Raw genomic sequence first — 21,253 nt, forward strand, 5'->3', positions numbered from 1 at the left:
TTTTTGGTCTATGTCATAGTCAACCGAAGAAAAATATTTTCTTCGCGAGCTCAAACGCCTCGTTGCTCTCGACTGATCCCATGCCAATGTCATGACTGATGTGTGAAATCCCCAGAATGTTAGAGATAGAGCCATTTGCAGTTAAAATGTCTGTTGCGCTTCGTAGGACTTCCAGAAAGTCTGCATCTTCTTCGATTTGCTTAGTCGTGAACTCTTCCACCACTGAATGCAGTGCTGCGAGAAGGCCAATATGTGACGGTGGTTTAGTGTTCTCTCCATATTGCTTTGGGCGTTTGGCATTGGAGGCCTAATAAGATCTCTCGTCGCCCGTTTGCCCATGATGATCCAGTGGTTGTGTCATCCCAGAAGCTTAATTTCATGACGCTGTGCTAATTTGACACAAGCTGGCGCCTGCCTTAATCTCCCAAATCAAAACTGTTTAAAATTTAGAGAAACCATAGTCGCCGTCCGCGAAGACGTAGCTCAATTGTGGTTGAGCGCTGACACGCCCACGAACTCTGCTGTATTTCATGTTCAAGTAGCATTGTCGGAAGTACCTGTGATTGGCAGAAGTACACCACAGTTCGTAATTTCGAATATAGTCTCTGTCGTTTGCCGAGAATAGCTCACGCCTGACAATCCATTCCAATCACAGGATGCGACAAGCATCAAATCTGCTGAACGGGATGCATTCGCTCTGCTCATTGCCATCTACTTGGTGTCTAATTGAGGTAAGAATCTTTTTACGGCCAGTAACTCCCCCGTCTACGTTGACTAGAGCGCTTCCCCCAGTCTCCGGTCCTAGCTTAGAGCAGTATATGACATGGTTACATCTGCTGCGACGACTTACAAGCCTTCGCGATCGATCAGTTTCATACCTTCGGTTGCGTGTCTCTCAATACCTGCAGTTCTCTCCCAACTTTGCCATCTCTTAATCTTGATCCTGTTGCCCGTACTAACCTATTTCGCCACCATCTCCCTGTTGCCTACAATCCTGTCGCAGCTCTCATCACGCATAGCCCTTGGAGCGTAAGAGCAGAAAAGCAAGTTCCACAAGTCTCTCACGTCCTACTTGAGACAGCTAGGGTCTTCTTTCTTACAGAGGAGTAAGCACATCCAATTGGAGTACTCAGAGTCCCAGTCGACCACCCTCACAGCAGCCATTCTGCCTCCCAATCTGCGCAGCTGCTATGAAGTAATAGCCGGGTCTCCGTGGTAAGGCTTGGCGAGGAGCCGGTAAAGCTTACAAGCCGGATTACTGATTACGTCGCTCGCGGCCAGCCGATGGATCTACAGGTGTCACAAATAGTAGGGTCAATGGCCTCGTCTATGGGTTTGATGCCGGCGGCGAAAAACCTGACATCAAACACTGGTGCCATGTTCGTCAAATCTGGGACATATGAATTGCCATCAATTGTGTACGTCCATTGGTGTTCCAAATTTTGCAGGAAGAACCAGCGTTGACGCATCTTTTAATGGTTCTCTGAATTGCATTTGGATATCAAATGCAGCCTTGCAGCGCCTCCCATTTGCGCCTTCTGCTGCCTAAAAACGATTTCAGCCCTCCACACCCAATCCTATGACATGGCGACCCTACTCGTGTTATTCGGGGTTCAAAATGTCGAAATTGCGAAGTTTCATAGTCACTGGAGTTTAGCCTTTGCGATGTCCAAGAAAGGGCTAGGCATGATTTGTGGCTGGCTTGGCAACCTACCAACTCAACATCTTGCCAATTGAGATGCGTCTTAAGCTATTCCCATATAGTTTGTGGTGTTGATATTGAACTGCAAATAGGCTACCGGTCAACCTAAGATCACTGAACACGAAATATGAAAATAATATCAGGCATCTACAGTCTTGCAACGAGACCGACAGTAGGAGCTGTCGGCGTTTTGCCTCGTAAATCACTTCAACGAAGCTGGGCCGATGTTACCGGGCATGCGTATACTACAGCTAACAATACGTACTAGATATCACGGGTAGTTCAGTCCCATGACTGTCTTAACCACCACGATCAATATCTTCGTGATTGCCCTTATGCCATCCACCAAACAAAGCTGCTGGCATCGACGTCATTGAGAATCGATCAAAGCCTCTGAAGTAGCTGGCACTTCTTCACCGCTACACCCTAATTTTGCTTGCTCACGATCTACAGGACACTTCCGTATAATCATGCCACCTCAATATCGAACACGAGCGAACAGGCAGTCTTGGAGGTCTGCGCTTTACTGCCGATGAAGGGGTTTCAAGGGTCGTTAAGGGTCCAACCCACAGCACTGCCTCTTTGCCTGGGATCATGAGTCGAGGAATGCTATACAATTCAGACAAGTAGACAGAACAACTACCGTTTAGTTATGGAAGATGCCGGTTATAGAGGGTGTACATGCAGGCACGATAACATCTCAACTATGGTATCGTTGCATTTTAGCCAGAACGCCAAAATATGACCGTAACGGTTTCTCGAAATAGCACAAGAGTGCCGATCATACTACGTCAAGGAATTCGAATCTGCGCGTAGTTTTCCGGCAGTCGGGTTGTCGGGTCGCCAAGCCTGGAATGGAAAGGGGAAACGCAACATCGCTCTTGGGATTCCGGTGGAGAGCGGGAAGAAATCAGTCATTCCAGAAAAGTCCATGATTACGGTTGCATCAAGCGGAGATCATTGGCAGGACCCTTGAAGATGTGACTTCATTGTCCGGAAATTTTTGATTGTGCCTGAACGGCGCTCCGCTGAAGCGGTAACGATCGGCGCCGGGTGACTCCATCTCGGCGTGGCTGTGCCCGTCGAACTGAGAAGGCGTGATGCAATGTGCAAGGAACTGCGCGGCGACGGCAGTCAATAGCACTTGAACACGAACCACCTTGCTTGTAAGCGAAGCGTAGAGCGGGTATCTCTTTTGCAATTGACAAGGTTTCGTGTGCATCTGTGGCGAATGTGCAGTATAGTACACCGGCATTCGGAACTAGTCTTGCTCCTCCGGCATCGAAAGAAACCGGCATGCTGCCCGTAATATTCGGCGGATGACCTGGTTCATGGTTTCTGGGCGGGCGACGGGCCGGATGACGCAGCTTATGAGGCTATGTATCGTGCAAACACCCTGTCAGCAGAGCTTCACTTTAGCTGAATCGAGAGGACCGCTTGCCCCTCAAGAAACGAAGCACGTGATGTTGGATCAGATACCACTGCATGACTGCACTGCTGTGCAGCTAAGCAACTCGCGTTAGAGTGTCAACGTGTCTCAATTTTGTAGTTTGTATCGCTTAGGCTCAGCTCGATCTACGAGAGCATCCCGTGTGGAGCAGATCAACCTCGTTCCTGACTTTCGATGTTATGGTTCATGCGACAGATGATAGAATCCATATGGACACGAGGGCCGGCCATTGAGGACAGTGAGGAATCGAGCATTAACCAGACGTATTGTTCAGGATGTTTCTCTTGGAAGCACCGATGTGGAAAAGTTCCCGTCAATAGTTTGGGATGCATTGCCCGAGGGACTGAGAATCCCCCACAACAAACGGCCAGCCGGGCGGGTATCGCGTAACTTCAAGGGCCAGTGCCATCCTTGCAGCATTTTCAAGCGTGTAAGTCTTAGCCGTTGCAGCAGGTCAACCAAGCAAAGAGTCTCGTCTTGTTATGATGGTCAGGGGTGGCAGCTGGCCAACTTTCGACATTACACTGTTGGGTGACATCCAAGATGGACTGTGAAATTGAAAATGAATTGAATGACGGAGGATTACATCTCGCTTGAGCGCATAGATAGGAACATTGAACAAGAGTAGAGCTAAGCTTAAAAGTCCCACGAGTCAGCGGCACACGGCATTTGTCGGTGGGAGCATTCTCATATCCGGTGGGCGAGTGCAACCTCGAAATTCTCGGACAAGCTACCCAGATAGGGATAACTACCCTGTTGAAAGTGTTAAGTGTCTGGAGGTGTAAGGGTTCGAAAGCTACTCATCCATCCGCCATCACTGCTACTATAGGAACAAAGCCAAGTTGCTGGGTCATGTGCAATGTAACGCATGCTACATAGCAGTCGGGATCCATACAGGGGGTGATTTATTCCCTGGTAGGACGAGTGGTAATGGTGATTCAGGAACAGAGTTACGTTGAAACGTCAGACGGCCAAGAGAATGGACCTAAAGCTTTCAAGTTGAGCATTTTGCCGTATTATACACAAAGTCGAACATTGCTGGCTAGAGTTTGGTGTTACTGTGCCAGCTCAAGCTGCACATCAAACGTGCAACACAGACTCGACAGTACCGTCAAATGATTGTGCGTTGAAGGTCTTTCGTTTTTAGTAGCTAACATGCGATTGTTCATCTGCCGTAGCGTCCACGAGCGGGGAGGAGCGGAGAGGAGAACCCAGAAGCTTCGTTTGATCTGACCCCGAGCGCAGGGCATCCTTAAGGCAGAAGTACCATACGCACTGTTTCGCGGCGCCTGGTAGGCTACTACTAACCTAATTGACTTTGAAAGAGTAAGGATTTTGACCGGAAGCTAACTCGTGGAGAGTGTGGATAGCCATGGCGTATCGGAGAGCCTGTACTATGTAGCGTTGCTCAAAAAGGCTGACGAAGCGATATACACTATTGAACCTCGCTTCGTCGTACAGATGCTCAGATGTTCCCGAGATTTTAGATCAAGGGTTTGAGCTCCCTTGTTGTGCCGAACGCACCTTGGCGACTGGCCAGACCCTGGTCCACTAACTGCCCTAGATGGCACCCTAGCAGCCTAGTAGTAATGGGCATTGGCATGAATGCATGGCGATACAATCAATTCCTTGCACTTAAAAGAGGCAGAACGTCTGTTAGATGAGATACAACGGTGATGGATCTCAACCACCCTACTACGAAGACGTTAACATCCTGGTGGGTTCCAATGGCTTTTCTGTCGCGTAATGGTCGGACTCTGATAGCAAGTGACGATAATAGTAGCTCCCAGCAGGTCAGCCAAGTCGGATCTTGGTACAACATGTGGCCGCGCCATCTACCAAAACATTGATCACAATTTGAGGAATTGCAAAGGACACAAGACTGGCTAAGAGTGTCTATCGAAACAAACTCAATAGGTGAAAGTATGCTGAGCTCAAGGCACGAAACCTTAGGCTGCATAACGGTTGCATTAGACATATTTTGAGGCTCGAGTGCATGCAGACCTGAATACGTTGTCAAGCTAAAGCAATAGTGACATGTGAATGTCAGAAATGATTCCTGTGGAAGACGCTCGGGTCTAAGTAAATTGTGTAGCACGACACATGGGATTGTAATGTGGCCGAGAAATACTCTCGCCTCGGATGTTACCTTACTAAATGCACGACGGGGAGCTGGCTTTTCCACGAGATTTCTCCTTGAGATGGCATGCGCCTAGAGTAGCTGTCATCACTGGTGTGAATCGTAACAAAAGAACATCTCTAGTGATTGACATTTCTGTAAGGGCATTGTTTTACCCTCCATGAGCCTAGCTAGATAGATTTGCTGGAAACGGTATGTGCAGTTGACTGCATAGCACACGGAGGGGTGTTAATGTCTGTCTCGCCGCCAACACCCTCGTATGTTTACATGAAGAGAGCACATGTGTTTCTCCGTGCTTAAGTCGCTACAACAATCATAGGCTATTACACACTGCTAAGCCAGCTGCTCAGCCGCCGGGACACGTCTATTGAATGGTTTACGGAGCACAGTATTGGGCTTTGACTGCTGTGACGTCAGTAAGCCCCATTCAGAAACCCACCATGTTGCGCCATGAGACCGCCAGTTACAGACAATAATGCTGATCCATCCAATTACAGTCTCTAGCAATGCATGTTGTCCCAATAACTTGGGGTATTATATTGTTTCGAGTATGTGCCTTTTCTTTTCTTTTCCGGTGCATCTGCCGTAGGTCTTCAGGCTCCAGAGCTCCAGACTGTGCTGTCTGCAGAGAGCTGCTTTACCCCATGCTTACATTTTTGTGAGGTCAAGCTGAGCTCAGCACGTAGTCCTCCCGCTCATTCCAAACATCCTGGGTCAATTAATAACGTATTCGGTAATGCAGCTGTCTACTTTCCAGTTTAGGAGTGCTCTTACGCAAGTGGATAGAACTTCCGTCCGAAAGACTAGGGAGACCATGGCCGCCAACAGACCACGTATATTGCGGGATGGAGCTAGCCTGCGTTTCATGCAGGGAGGCCCATCAACATCAATTTCAGCCACGAGGAAAAACGTGCTTAATAACGCATTACTATATGCCGCTGTCAAATTGCCAGAAGTCGAAGCTGAGGGTCCAGAGTGTGGGGCATCGGAGTAATGGGAGCGAAGCAGGAGAGCTGTTTTGTTCACTCAAAGGGCTCGCATGTTGAGGAGTTTTTATTATTATTTTTATATATTTTTTATAAAGCTTATTGTACATGGTGATTGTGCTGGGGTTGCGTCAAGTGGGGGTCCGGTCAGGATGTGTATGTGAGTAGTGTACAAGTGATGACTCCAAAGTTGATGTACTATGTAAGACCAGCACATGTCCAGGCATTTCAGGTTTCCGGCGACTTCTCCCCGGAATTTGGCATGCATATTTTTCGGTTGAAATTGCGACACCGAAGTGGGTCAAGGCTTTGTTTATATGCGAGTATAAACGATCAAGTTATGTGCAATGCACAAGATACTAGAGATGCCACAGAGATTTCAAGCGTGCGAGAGGGCTGTGGCGCCATTTGAGACTATGAATGGGCGCTGGAGCCCTACATAGCCACCATACTCTGCCACAGCAGCCATATCGCTAATCTCGATTGATGAGCGACGTGGTTCAAGTAAAAATAGCGAGAGCTGCTGCAGTAAGATGGTCGATCTCCGGTATGCAAAACCCAGTCGTCAATCCTTGGGATAGTCTAACCTTCGGCGGCAGGAGTTGCGTCGATCGCTTTTTCCAACGACGATGCTTGGCAAACAACATAACCACCATCTTACGCCGCAAAATACTCATCCCTCTGGCAGCATTAATCACAAGTTGTGACCGATCGCGTCTTGGACCGACATAATATGTTTTGCGTGGCTGGTTGGATTTCATGCTTTCAATTGAGCCGTGCCGTCTCAACGTTTAGCTAGGAGCGGGCCTATAGTTACCACCGTTAAACGCGCCCGCCATCTTCGTCTGGAGGTGCCTCTTCTCTAAAAGCAACGGCTGTTGGCGTAGCACTGGCTTCGGGGCCGTCTGGCACCATGCATTTTCGCTTGGCGGTGTATGCTACACCAGTCCACGTGTTAATTTTGATCAACGAGATCTGGACGGCCGAGCACGACTGGTGACTGACTAGAGGGGTCGGTGTGCTCGCCATAAGCCTTCAATTTTGATGGAGCTAAAATGATGGTCTATTTCGACGGCGCCAGACAGTTGCGCTATCACGCTATTGCGAGAAAGCCGTTGTACTGGTGTGGCGTCTGAAAAGGCTGCCGGTTTGCCGCCGGCTTGGCCTCTTTCATGTCCACTCTCGCAAAGACAAGGACGGTGAAAGTTTTGATTGTCTTGCACTCACCAATAGCCCATCTCATGCCAAAATTCATGTTTCGAATTACGATAGCCATACTCTGGGGCAACTGGGGCTTCATGGCGCTCAGCGACCCTACATTGAACAGCTAGAATCTGCCATGACGGAAGGATATTGAGCACTACCATGGACGAGGGTGTGTTTCAGAACTTGGGGCTACGTTTGCCCCACTGGAGTTATCCGCTACCATTCGGGTCTCCATATGACACCATTGAATGTTTGCGCTTGTCACGATGCTATGTGGCTCTGTGAGAAACTAGTCCAGCCACTCGACAGAAAGTCGGCTTAATTGAAATGCGAATTGTGATAGGCCAAGAAGGCGGGTTTGGACGAAAGCGTTACCCTACCGAATCTGTACCGACGGTTTGTACAGGAATTTCGGCTCGACAAGTCTGATAGATCAATATTGAAACATGCACAGGCTCCAGAGAAAATTCACGATCTAATGGTAGAGACTGCTGACAACATCAATGCCCTACAAAACAGTATTGGCCCTTTCTCCGCCGCGCGTTGGGTAGTATCCTGCCGTCACAGAGTAGGCTCAAGTAGAAGTAAGAGCGACTTGATAGGCGAATTTCAAATCATCGATTTAAAAAGGTCTGCGCTTGGGTTGTTGCGCAATCACCGAGTACGAGCGCCTGAAATATGCGGAAGGCCTGACAGGAGAAGTGCCGGCAGAAGATTGTTTTGGGAAATAGAAGAAGCTTTAGAGTTGTCAAACATTGACAAACTAGGCAGGCATGACAAGCTTGTTATCCGTTTTGGTGTGCTGTCATCAGCATTGTAGATAGCATTGCCTTGTCACTGAAGGCCACATGCAGTCAAATTGTTTTAACTTTAAACAGAAACCTGGTCCAAGTGCAAGACTCACCCAGGAACGTGTCGCATAAAACTTCCAGCAGACACGCGTAATTTTGGCTTGGGCTACGAATTACCTAAATATGACTTTCAAGCCATTCCGATTGCCTGAGAATCAACGGTTTGATGCCTTTACCTGAGTACACTGCAGAGTAGGGCATCAGCGACAACAGAAACCCGCCCGCCTGCACATACATAGCAGCAGGTGCAGCCGAGCAAGGTCAAGAGCTCCGTCAGGAGGAGGGAGCCATGGCTAGACCGACAGGTAACGTGATGACCAAAACAGTTGATCATGGAAAAACACATTACCTGTATCGTTACGTGGGGCCCGCCGTTGCGATCAGAACACGCAGCAGCGTTAACAGCTACAACGACAAACCTCTGAATGAGAAATCAGTGGTCACTGCTCGGCTTTTGCCTTACCTCGATCTCCGGTGATGGGGTCTATGATGAGGCTCTGGAAGCCATAGAGGATTTGTGCGGAATAGTATGTGGATATTCATCGTCTGTCAGGTCATTGATGCGGGTCTTCGCTTCGTGCACCGGCGGCGGCCGTCCTTCCCGATCATCACAAGGGTCAAAAAGTCTTCTCGTAGGCACACCGAACGGAGATTTGAAGTGACTATCGTGTGAGCAGACATGACATAATTACGATAATTATGCGATGGAGTTCTGTGTCATGCTCATTATTATCTGCGCTGGCGATTCTCTAGCCCAACCGCGCGGCGCAAGCTTGTGCCATGGGTTCATCGGCCTTTACTCGGCTACCTACACAATTTGGGGGAGTCGGTATTGCCAGTACACACGTTGGGGATAAATATTGACGGGTTTACAACTACTTCGCCTGCTAACAAGAATGATGACATTCAGATCCTCAAGGGAAGACAGATAATAAATGGGTGCTGGTATGATTGAGGATGAGGAAAGAAATGAACCAGAAATTCGTGGCTTTCAAGGACGCTTACAGGGAGAGTGCAGTGGCTTGTTGAACCCCTGCATCTCCAATCGCGTCGCTGTCTGGGTCTCGGCACAGACGCTTCAAGCTCGAAGTCGAGCTCCAGCGGCAAGGATTTGGGGCGGATGAGTACAAGTACCTACGTACCACCTATGGCACAGCATCGCCAGGGGGGGGAGGCCGTGTTCAAAGTTCAGAATGTGAACATGGTGCAAAGTACCTAGAACATGCCGTCCGTGATTGTACCGGTTACTTCTTACCTCTGCCCCGGACTGGTCTAGTCGCGGTCCAGTTCCAGTTCCAGCCCAGCACCAGCGCAGTACTTATTAGGGCACTCCAATCTGCGCTCGTCTCGTCTCATAGATTGAATCGAATCTTCCGTCTAGTCTAACGACATTCCCCCCATGATCCTAGACCCAGAGCATACATAGTACGGGTCACTCAGTCACCTTGCCGATTGACGCGTAGCTGGTCATCTCATGGGTGCCCTCAGCAGTTCCCACGCCCCTCCCAAATATCAGACTTACACCCCCTCCCCGGGCCTGTCGCTGCTTCGTAGTGTGCGTTCCCAACTCCACCATATCATATGGAAGTACCCACTACCCAATCCTTAGTGAAGTGTACTATAATACTGTCACCCTTCATCAAATCAGCCTCTTTTCATATAATCTTTTGGCCTTCTTGCGATTTACCGCCATTCTACTAATCTCGAAACCTTTGACAAATTCCACACTCCGGGCTGCCTGCCACTGTTGATTATTGCACAACTCCTTAAGACAGGACAACACCGTCTGCGACTGTCGTTCTTCAACGATACTGCTCCAGCCCCAACTCCGCCTAACTCTCTCAATCTCCACCGCGACTTTCCGCCGACCCTCTTCTAGCTACAGCTACCTTTGGCGGGACTGTTCAAGCCTGGCCTGATCTGATCTGATCTCATCGTTTCACCTCTCCCAACGGCGACCTCCCCGACCCGACAAACTGTGCTGAGCATCTTCTGGTCTCGCTGTCTTGTGACAGCGTCCTGAGCACATCATTCCACATGTTTCGACAGAGGTGAGCACTTTCTTCCCGATTTTTCTATACGTGGCATTTTGAGCAGATGATCGGCGGCTTTCACCAAGCGAGTAAACAAACGTGGTCGCGAGTTTCCTTCGCGCATGCGACAACTGTTATTGCACTGCATGTAATCCAGCCCAACTCTATATACTGACTTGAATGCGCGCTTTTAGGACAAGCACGCAAAAGCCCGGTGAAGACCTGCTCGCCAACTTCCGGCAGCAGTTTCCACAGGTGTCGACTGCGGGCTCGACGACGACGACGGCGACAGCTCAAGCGCCAATCACCGCAGCGGGCGAGAACCCAATACTTACCGCCGGCGGGCCACCGCAAGAAAGGTATGTGCAGAGTAGGGGTTCCACGGCGACTTCGCTGTCACGATATTTCCTGGTCTTGATCCCTCAAGTGAGGCGGTGCAAAGCGCCAGAGCGCCAGACACCAGCACCAACGCGGGGTCGGGGTCAGGGTCAGGGTCGTGCTATTTCGGCCGACTTCACTAGGCGAGATCGTCGACACAACGGTTTGGGTCTGGTCCGCTTTGGTCGCGATTCGACCTAATCTCCATTAGGGTTGCAACTCTCCATTGATCGAACCCGCTGACAATGTTACCTCTGCAGACGTCAAAGTTTGGGTCAAGATGCCTTTAGAGACCAAGATCCAACCCCCCGTGCATCCAACGAGCCATGGAGGTTCACACCGTCCTTGCTCGATCCGGGCTCATTCTCCTTCTCTGCCTTCGCCAACCAGCCGCCGGGCTACTACACGCCTACCCCCGGCGGCACGAATACGCTCTACCATCCGCAAGCTGGCGACTTGCACACGCCCACCTTAGGCCTGGGCATGGGCCTGGGGACTCCTCTGTCAATGCCGACCAGTGAAGGCGCAATGCATTCCGGGGCACCTATGATGGATCTCGGTCACTTCCAACACGGAATGCCGCCTCACCACTTCCAGCACCAGTTCAATCCTTTCATCCAGCCGGCACCAGCACAGGCCTCGTTTGCGCCCTCATCATTTGTGCACCAGGATACTGGCTACGAGACCATGGATCAAGACGGCTCTCCGCTCGACTCCGAGGGTCATAAGAGGATGGGTTCTCTTGACGCCGCCTTTCACTCGCAATCCCCACCTATGATGGGATTCCAGCCCACGCACTTCGGCATGTCCTTGAACCATGGCATGCCGCCTTCTGCGGAGAAGTTCCGGTTCCATGCCACCCTCAACGCGCCAACTGCCATGATCAAGCAAGCAGATGAGATACCAGTGACGTATCTGAACAAAGGGCAGGCCTACTCGCTATCTGTGGTTGATACGGGAGCCATCCTGCCAATTGCTCCTGGTACGCGTTACAGGACTTTTGTGCGTGTCTCGTTTGAAGATGACCAACAGCGCCAGAAGCCTGGTGTGTGCTGGAGCTTGTGGAAGGAAGGTCGCGGCACCAACGAGGCCCATCAACGAGGTGGCAAGTTGCAGGCTGTGGAATATGTCGAGGCTGGACAACCTGCAGAAGGAGACGACAAGAGAACTCGAGTCGAACTCGACACGGCATCCTTTGACGGTTTCTCCGTCATCTGGACTCCTGGTCTCAACGGCGGAGCCGAATGCAATGTTGCCGTGCGTTTCAACTTCCTCTCGACGGACTTCAGCCATTCGAAAGGTGTCAAGGGTATTCCCGTCCGACTTTGCGCCAAAACTGTGGCACTTCCCATGGACGGCACTTCGCCGCCGCCAGACACTGGCGCTGAGATTTGCTACTGCAAGGTCAAGCTTTTCCGAGATCACGGTGCGGAACGGAAGCTCTCGAACGACGTGGCGCACGTGAAAAAGACAATAGACAAGCTGAAGCAACAAATTGCGCAAGCTGAAAGTGGCATGAAGGACTTTGGGAAGAGGAAACGCGGATCTACGTCGCAAGCAAAGGGCCAGGAATCCCAAAGACCAGGCAAGGTTCAGAAACACAAGAGGACTTGGTCCATGTCTTCGGCCAGTTCCGCTGGAGGTGGTGGAGGTGGACGCCCTTCGCTCGAAGATGACTTACATTTCAAACTCCAGACTTTACAGGACATGTTCACCAGTACACGACCTGTGAGCATACTATACCTCCGAGGTGAAGAGACCGACGATCCAGATTTGCACCCTGTTACACTTGCAGGCGAGCCGACTGACCTCACCAAGGTGGAGTCCAAGGATAGCGCAGTGTGGAGGAGCGGGCGAAGCTCTGTGGCCGATTCGTCCCTGGTATCACCGTCACCGAGCTTCATGTCATTACAGTCGCAAGCATCTGTCGCCGGAATCAAGCCACCAATGAACGATTTTCAACCCTCTGGAGAGTCTTCGGCGCCGTCCGAACAGCTCACGAAGGTGAATAAGATCGACGAGTCTGGTAGCCTCAGTGGCTGGATCGAGGCTTTGGGGGTCGACCCGTCTTATCAGCCACCTACAAACCGGCCAGCCAAGCCCGTTGCCTGTTTCTATATTGCGCGACGTCAACAGTCACCTACTGACAATAAGGAGCTGCACCGAGCTATATACCTGACTAAAAGAACTCTACCCGAATTTACCATGCGTATCGCAACGAAGTGGGGACTCGACTCGACCAACATCGTACGCACTGTGCATGCTTTAGAGAGTGGCCTCCAAGTTGAGATGGACGATGATGTGATTGAGGCATTATCAGAAGGTCAGGATATGCTTCTCGACATCGTTGAAGTCGAACACCAAGTGCCTCAGCCAAAACGAGAGTGGGAGATGGCGGTTGATGGTGAAGAGGACACGGCATCGTCACATGGTGCTCTGCGTGCGGCAACCGGATACGAACTACGACTGACTTTTTAACATTGTCAACACGACTTTTTTTCAGCATATTATAGAGCAACTTCTATTTATTTCATTTACGACTGGCAACCATTTGGAGCGCATATACGCAAGCGGATACCCGATATACACGATCATTGGATGGATTTTGATTTTACACTCGGCGTTGCGGGACTCCTTCAAAGATACCACTGCCTTTTTGGCAATTTCGAACTTCTTCACAATTCGGCTCACTACAGCGGTAGTTTGAGGCCTGGCTTACTATAGACTCACGAACTCTCGTAATGATGAGGGACCATCGGAGGAACCATTTGGCTGCTGGGACATCATTACATCTTGCGTCGGCTGTACATGTATTGATTGACTTCTTTGCGGATTCCAGAAGGGAGGGTCGGCAACAAAAGGGTGGAAGAGCTACAACACACAAATCAGGCACCGGGGCGCGCTCTGCTACACGTACACTCTGGTCTATATGAAGATCATTCATATTTATTCGGACATTTCTCCATATTATTTTACGCGCTATACCTCTTGTTATGGAAGCGGGACGGCTTGGGCTTAGTCCATGACCCCTTCACTACGTCCACGAAACACGAAGCAGGCGGCTGTGCTGACCTGCTCCTAGCAGCATACGATAGATAACATTTTAATGTACTGATCAAACCCTCAAATCTCGGAAGTCCTTTTATCTTTATTGATGTCTGGTTTGTTTCTACCATTGCGTCGTGAATTGTAGACAAATTCGGGAGTCTGAAACATTACACATACCAATTTAGAGCAAGGCCGCCCTAGACTAGCACAACCGGCGGATGAGCCCTGCAGGGCCGAGATTGCGACAATATCTGCAAAGTCAAGCATTCTCACGCTGATTGGATGAAAATGGACGGAAGCGGTTTGTAAGGTAATCTCGCCTCCACCATCCTCATTTCACGAAGCTCAAAATCTTCACAAGAAGAATTCTCAACGAAATTCGAGATATGGAAGCGAGTACGTATGCATGGCATGACGACAGGCCCCTCAATTACAAGCAGTCCTTTCAATGTGCCACGATAATCTCCTCATCACATTCGCATGGCCGGCTCAATGAAATGAGCCTGTGTCAAGTGCCATAGTCCTTACCAAGCACGGTAATAGTTTGGATATGATGTGAATCGCAATATGGATTTTTATCAATCGAAATCTGGTTGAGCAAGTGTGACGACGGTACGGAGCCTCCATTAACCCCCTTCAAACGGATCTCATAAAAACTTTCCTTAGTCTACTTTAGTCACCATGGCCATAAGTTCATGGGATCTTTTCGTGCTCTTATTCACCGGCTACAGGGTCTGTATTCCTGCCCGCTGACAATGTGCAGTCCCTAAACATGTAAGTTAAACAATTGCGGCTCTACGGATTATAGCGCTGAAACCCCCTAGCCGCGGTGGCTTGTTCTGCACCGTTACTTCTTTCGTTGCGGCCCTTGTCGCAATCTCATTTGTGCTTATCCGTACATAGGATTGTTTCTTCGGCGGGCCTTTCCAGAAACGGAGCATCGCTTTTCCTGTGGCCCCCCCACAATGCCTTTCGCCTAAGTAAGCGCATTGAAACTCCAAATAAACCACACCATCACCATCCTCTCTCATCAAATACGGCCTTGTCACATGTTTGACATAAACTCTAAACTCCCATCAATGGCCCGATGCAGAAACGCAGCCAAGGTCCACGTAAGGAGGCAATTCAAAGTCTGGGGTAATAAGCGTTGTTCTTACGCGTGGTAGTAATCCTAACCAGAACCCGCAAGCAAATAGGGCTGTCATTTTACATACATTCGTACCATGACAGGCGTTTCACAAGACATTACATCCGATATTGATTGGACGATGGCAAGCTTCTGTGGTTCTTGAGAAAGCTCCCAGTCCGTCAACGCGGCATCCTCGTCCAAGATGGGCGAGCTATCGTCATTATCTGATACAAATATGTCCCAACTGCCGGCCAAGGACAAGCTCCAAGCTTCTCACCTCATCAAGGACCGCAAAATTGCCGCTTTATCCAGCCGAGTACCTGTGTCCACCTCAAACATCGATGAGATGAGAAATGTGACAGTATCTGCAATGATGATGTTTCTAGTGTCAGTAACAGATCCCAGCCATTGGGTTCTCACCGATGGTGTCACAGGCGCACGACGACTGCACTATCGCTCGTGAACAGCTAAATTTATGACGGGCTGCGTCAAGCCACAAGAATCGACACTTACAAGCGCATTGCACAGCCCCAATGTGTGGCGAGTATTGCGCGGCCTAGGGACGATTTGGATTTGGCGCCAGAGTATCCGCTACACTGACATTAGACACAAATGCAATAGGTCCACAGATTGGTCGAGATGTTATTGTTGGCATGGAGTCGAGGATACTTTGACCTCAAAGTCCGGAGTACTTCACTCCAAAGTTAACACTTTCTATCTCGCCTAGCAGAGGAAGTTGTGCCGTTGCAAGGAAGAGTCGACTACCTGGATGCAGTCTAGCAGAAGGTCAATGCAGGAACTGCTCATCTCAACATGGACGCTGTCTCCACCGAAAGACCTAATTAATCCCATAGCCTATGACCACCGGTCTCTATTGAAACGCCGGTATACTTTGAGAGAGTCCAGTGAGCAATTTGTGTCCGCAATTGTCTCTGTGTATTGTCATCATACGACAATAATGATTAGCGTAACGCCTTTTCAACGGAGTGTTCTCCTTCCGTAGTTAGCGGCTATCATTGGCAACGGCGTATACTAGCAGTAAACAGTCGCGGAAAGTCCAACGCCATTTCGTTGGACTCCGTCAAGCTGGTTCTTTTGCTCTACAATATCAGTACAGCCATCGATGGGCAATTAGAGCCGACACCCCTTAAAGTGCGTTTTCGGGTGCGGTGCTCTATGTGCAACGGTCCCCGCGCTATCTCCAATTTATCGAAGACATCCGACAGAGTTTATATGCTCAAGTCTGCGTCCGACAATATATCACGAGTCTCAACATCGTTCACAGCTCCTGCGACCACCCGCTGGATCCTGGGTAGCCTCTAGACAACAGTCACTCCGATGTCATAGTGATCTCGCACATGAATCCGTCCCTGTCAATGCTAACTCTAGAGGTTGACGAGCGCCATCTGCAATTTTCTCGAACCATCCGCGGCGCATGTGTTACTGCTACACTATGTGAGTTGAAGGGAATAGGGGCAGATTACCGGATCCCCATTGCATCGCATGGCATTGCAGCGGACCCCAACGGTAGGCCCAAATGCACTGCTGGACGCTGCAAAACATCCCTAGGCGCTGCGACTAATAGCACAACAGTGCATGGGTATTGCTCATTTCCAGCGTGTCGTTCAGTAGTATTCTATGCCTGCATATGCAGAGTGACGCTTGGTGCATCGAAAGCTCTTGTGGCTAGTGCAAGGGGTCAAGTACCTGTACATGAGCTCCTCTACGCGTTGAAGCGGAGAGCACTCGCCACAATCTGACCAGACTCTTTTCTTTTCGCGGGAGGCTTGACTGCCGTAGCTTCGGCCGGCGATGACGGTGTCTTCCCCCGCTGGCTGGCCCGAAAAGGGGAATCGGATGCCGATCACCGGGTGGGAACCTATTGAAGTTGGGCATTTGCTCGCTGCAAGCTTTGCAAACAGAATAGGGAGGCCGCCAATTTGGTAGAAATGATGAATCTAGACACGAATCTATATCAAACTGACCAGGTGTTCCCTTCTCGGGCAGAACTTTACTAAGCATGCAGCCCTCCGAGGAGGCAGGCCGGCGGGTTGAGCGAAGCACTCTGCGTACAACATCATAATCGCCGGATCTAGAATGCATTTCTGAGGCCTCCGTGAACCACGTGGAACGCATCTACGAAATATCAGCGTTCCCTAGGTCAGGGGTTCAGGCCAATGATGGTTTGGTGGACAAACTAAACTCAGCTCGGTAGGGGTCGAAAAAACGCGATCATAGTTGGGCTCCACGGTCGGACACAATCGCCACAGTGGCTCACAGAGACACAGTGGGAGAGCCACAGTTTTGGATTATGTTCTGGGCTTGATCGCTCAACGACAAACGAGAGCCAATCACTGACCTCGGTATTATACCGGGCGTGGGGGGTTATACTTGGGAGTGGAAAGTTTGTTTGGGTATACTCTCGCCACAAGTGGCCGCGTGTTCCGCTATCATGAAGCTTGAACACACTTTCGGAAGCCACGTATTACCAGCACCCCATGAGGTGCATACTCATTTAGGGGAAAGGCAAGGCGGGCGGGCTAGGGTTTGCGGCAGTACCTTGTCACAATGTGCTTTGCTGTTGGCCGATAAAAGTAAAGTGCGATGAAAGAGAGAGAGGCTTGAGCATCGGAAACAGAAAGAAATCGCCACTCGCTTACGTTGTGGGAAGAGCCACAAATCTAGGTGACTTAGCAAAACGGTGAAGCCTCAGCTCAGAGCCAATGACATGAGCGAACCAAGGAATACAGTTGCCGTATGCGGTAGTTGGACCTTGACGCCACAGTCTCTAGTTGTACACATTTCTCTATTGTCTATTTCCTTCACTTTATTACCTGGAATCTTTGGTGCCACAAATCAAGCGAAGAGCATTACCTAGGTGAGAGGCCGCCCTTCCTGTTCTGTGCTACCCTATTGGACAGACGAGTTACAAGCCACATAAAGCCCAGCAAATCAAGCCTTCATTGGGGAAAGCCACGTCTAGAGATCTTCACATCTGTGACGAAAGAGCGGCAGGGGAGACTGCGCTAGATAGCGATGATCGGCATGCCGATTTGCTGTTTTCGGGTCGGTAGCTTGCTTTGTCCCGAAATTTTGGTTGGTGCAAGCACAAAAATTGTTCGGACCTTGGTGCGGGCCATACAGGAGACAGGAGCAAAAATGATACGATACTGGCCCCCTGTGAAGATGTGATTATTCTGGAACAATGAACCGAGAGTGATGCAGCGGATTGTGGCATCACTTTTGGGACCAGCGGGCTGACGGGGCGCGATACCGTGATTCCTCCATCCTTACGGGGCAAGCACGCCTGTTCGAGACAACAAGTCAAGGGTAACAGTGCCAGGCGGCAGCTATCAATACACCTCACTCATTGTGAGTCGTCCGCAGGATTAGTGATACGACTCTGTCTTGACAGCGCACCGGAAAAATGAGTTGAAGCTGGTTGCGAGATGTCCGTTATGTATGACGTCATAATTCGATAGCAATATGAAAGTTCGGCCGAGATGTTGTTTTCGTTTGGAACGAAACGCGCAAGAGAAGGTTTTTGAAAGCACAAGTGCGAGGGAGGGGTGATAAGAAAGAACTCCAATCAGTGTCTCACCTAGAAAGTCGGCAAATCGGCATTTCTTTGCAAGGTGTGGGATGTGGTTGCTGATCTCTGCCTCATCCGGTGAAGTGCTTGGCGTGGGAGTTTGCGTTGGACCGAAGCAGAGTTGTGGTGACGATGCGAACTATCAAGATGGTAGCGCACCATATGAACTGTGATAAGTTGTCGCTGCTGACCCGTCATTGGTTGGCTATGTTCATCATTGCCGTCAGCTTTCTATGGTAGAGATGGGTTATCCAGCTTGCATAATAGGCGTGACTTGGAGGCGGGCTAGCATACGTCGCAAAAGATCAGAAGTTCGTCATTTGAAGCGACTGTGAAGAGTGCCGTCAAGTTTACATATGCTCTCCCGCAAGGGAGCGCTATATGTGAGGGTGATGAAGGATTGTCGAATGTAAGGTGCGTCCACTACATAGTATACTGAGACCATAGGGAACAACTGCCATTGGTAGGTCGGCTATGAACGAGCCTGACTTCAGAGACTAAAACACGAATCCACCGCTCATTACTTATGTGTACCTTGATCATGTAGGAAATGTCTTGTCTTCGGGCATGCAATACCTGAAATTGGGCTGTTCATGCTATTCAGTCACTGTAAGCATCCACCCCGAACCGAGTTACACATGTCATCACTTCTGGCGCATACAGGCCGATGATTTTCAGTATGGTTCAATGAAAGTAAATGACCAATGTAAATACAGTTTGTGATAACCACTCCACAAACTAAGCTGTAACCACCATGTCGCATGTGTGCGTAGTGTGGTGACTGCGTGCTGCTTGAGGCACCATGATAGCATACAAGTAATAGTACAGGGACTCATCATCCACTAAACCTTTTGCCTTATCTAAGAGATCATCACAGCAAGCTGTTGTTTGTGCCCCATTACCATCCATAGTTGCGTGACAAAGGAAAGAAGTGCTTGCATGATCGCAGCGACCGGAAACGGCCAACCATGTAGACGCTCACGGAACAATTCGCAAGTGAACCTTTGTCACTGAAAGCACATCAAGATGGCCACAAAAGAGAAATGTTGCCATATGAGGGAAGCGACACAAGTATAGATCGCAAGATCCGTGTCCTGCTATTAACACTACGACTTGCACACAGCTTCGTCCTATTTCTAGAGCATCAGAGAGTGTGTAGATCGAGCGTGTAGGTATTGGGAACACAACAATCAAGTATCACTATTTCCCAACATCCTAACTTGTGTCTGCCATTTATCGCGACCCATTCGCGAAGATGGCCCAACCCAACGACGACGAATCATGGGGTGATATCAGCAAAGAGCCCGAAACGAGAACCGACAGCGACTCGGACGAGAAGGAGGTATCCCAGCACTTACCCGCAAGGGCTAAGGGCAAGCGGCCTGGTGTTGAATCAGATGGTCAAGATGAGACTGGGGCCGAGGATGAAGATGAGCTCGTCGGGGTTAAGGGGAAGACTCTAAGGGCTAAGAGGCCTGCCAAAGAGAAGAGGGAGGGGAGGGAGACTGTGCCTGGCAACAACAACTTCGCCAAGGCATCCCAACGGCGTGTGATAGGATACGAAAAGATTGCTAATGGGGATCGCGGAAGATTCCATGCCACTACTGTCAATGAACTGAAGCAGCGGCTGAAAGACTTGGGTCAAAGGGTGGGGGGCATTAAAGTCGAACTTTTTCTGAGATATAAAGAACAGGCAAGCGTTGAAGAGTTCAAAATGTTACCCAAGGGACCTGACAACGAGGACGGCGAGGAGGACGATAGGAATGGCGAGGATCAAAAGAGTGGTGGCGAAAAGGGTACAGAGAGTGGTAGTGAAGACGGCGACAGTGGCGAGGACGAAGCGAAGGACGACGAGGTAGACAACGAAGAACGTGATGTCGAAAAGAGTGATCGCAAAGATTTTGGGATTATCAACGACACTAAGGGTGAGATTGAGACTGATATTGAGGCTTACAAAAGAAGAGGTGACCATTTAATATCAAATGGAGCTGAGCCAGTTGGTTGTGCCCCAGATGTCAAGATGAGGGAAGCAGAAAGGCATGAAGATGGAAACGAAGACCAAAGTGAAGACGGAAATAATGGAGATCAAGTTGCCAAACTTCCGCTCCAGAATGCTTTTGTCACCGAAGGTCCTGCCAAACGTAGGCGGGATTCGAACTCTTCTCGAGGAAGCAAGCGCGCCAAACATGCAAACGTGGATCTGCGTGGCGGCGCAGGTGACAAAAATGTCGATACAACGCATGTCACACCCACAAACTACTATATCCCCCAGAACCTATTGGACCAAACACTCCAACAGCTCCTCGTCAAGCAGCCAGATTTGTTCCAGCCGGGTGCACCGGTACCTTCAAATCACGATATCACATTCCGTGAGTATCTTCGAGACAATCCCAAGGCTCGACTAGACATGGCCCGATCCGGACATATGGGAGACCAATCATTCCCGGAACACGACGAAGAAATGGTTGACTGACCCAATATATTGATGATGGGTTTCTATAACGGCGGCTTCGTAGATGTCTTGGATTGAACACGGGCTATATGGATAATTTGGGAAGCCGTCGAACTGGACCAGGATAATCAAGATTTCTGGTGGAAGCGATAAAACCACCCGCGGCGCGATGGCTTTCATTCAAATTTCTTGGATGGGCGTAGGTTCTCAGAAGTCATCTCACTATTCCCTAATTTTGGGCGCTTGATTGGGGACTCGATTGTGGATGGAGACTGATTCTTGAGCC

General features: G+C 49.8%; 3 protein-coding genes across 3 annotated transcripts; all 3 read left to right on the forward strand.

The window, feature by feature from the left end:
• The first annotated feature begins 5,531 nt into the window (after window positions 1–5,531).
• BKA67DRAFT_568508 (uncharacterized protein) lies at window positions 5,532–6,393 on the forward strand. Its single transcript, XM_046103036.1, has 2 exons — window positions 5,532–5,840; window positions 6,035–6,393. The coding sequence occupies exons 1-2, from the start codon at window positions 5,799–5,801 to the stop codon at window positions 6,284–6,286; spliced, it is 294 nt and encodes a 97-aa protein (XP_045957357.1). The 5' UTR covers window positions 5,532–5,798; the 3' UTR covers window positions 6,287–6,393.
• A 3,979-nt stretch (window positions 6,394–10,372) lies between these two features.
• On the forward strand, window positions 10,373–13,224 carry BKA67DRAFT_536777 (CP2 transcription factor; the record flags this gene model as incomplete). The annotated part of the gene is made up of 3 exons (XM_046100212.1): window positions 10,373–10,386; window positions 10,563–10,727; window positions 11,007–13,224. 3 exons carry the CDS (start codon window positions 10,373–10,375, stop codon window positions 13,222–13,224), a joined length of 2,397 nt encoding a protein of 798 aa, XP_045957358.1.
• A 6,546-nt stretch (window positions 13,225–19,770) lies between these two features.
• Window positions 19,771–20,988, forward strand: BKA67DRAFT_647059 (uncharacterized protein; the record flags this gene model as incomplete). The annotated part of the gene is made up of 1 exon (XM_046105936.1): window positions 19,771–20,988. One exon carries the CDS (start codon window positions 19,771–19,773, stop codon window positions 20,986–20,988), a length of 1,218 nt encoding a protein of 405 aa, XP_045957359.1.
• Window positions 20,989–21,253: the final 265 nt, after the last annotated feature.

The sequence above is a fragment of the Truncatella angustata genome (genome assembly GCF_020726525.1).
Source record: "Truncatella angustata strain MPI-SDFR-AT-0073 chromosome Unknown BKA67scaffold_5, whole genome shotgun sequence".
In the NCBI taxonomy this organism is placed as follows: domain Eukaryota; kingdom Fungi; phylum Ascomycota; class Sordariomycetes; order Amphisphaeriales; family Sporocadaceae; genus Truncatella; species Truncatella angustata.

Bases quoted from the DNA above. Each gene is read 5' to 3' on its own strand.
- BKA67DRAFT_568508 (XM_046103036.1), top strand. From the start codon at position 5,799: ATGCATGTTGTCCCAATAACTTGGGGTATTATATTGTTTCGA. The intron at 5,841-6,034 runs GTATGTGCCTTT...TCGGTAATGCAG, and splicing joins GGGGTATTATATTGTTTCGA to CTGTCTACTTTCCAGTTTAG.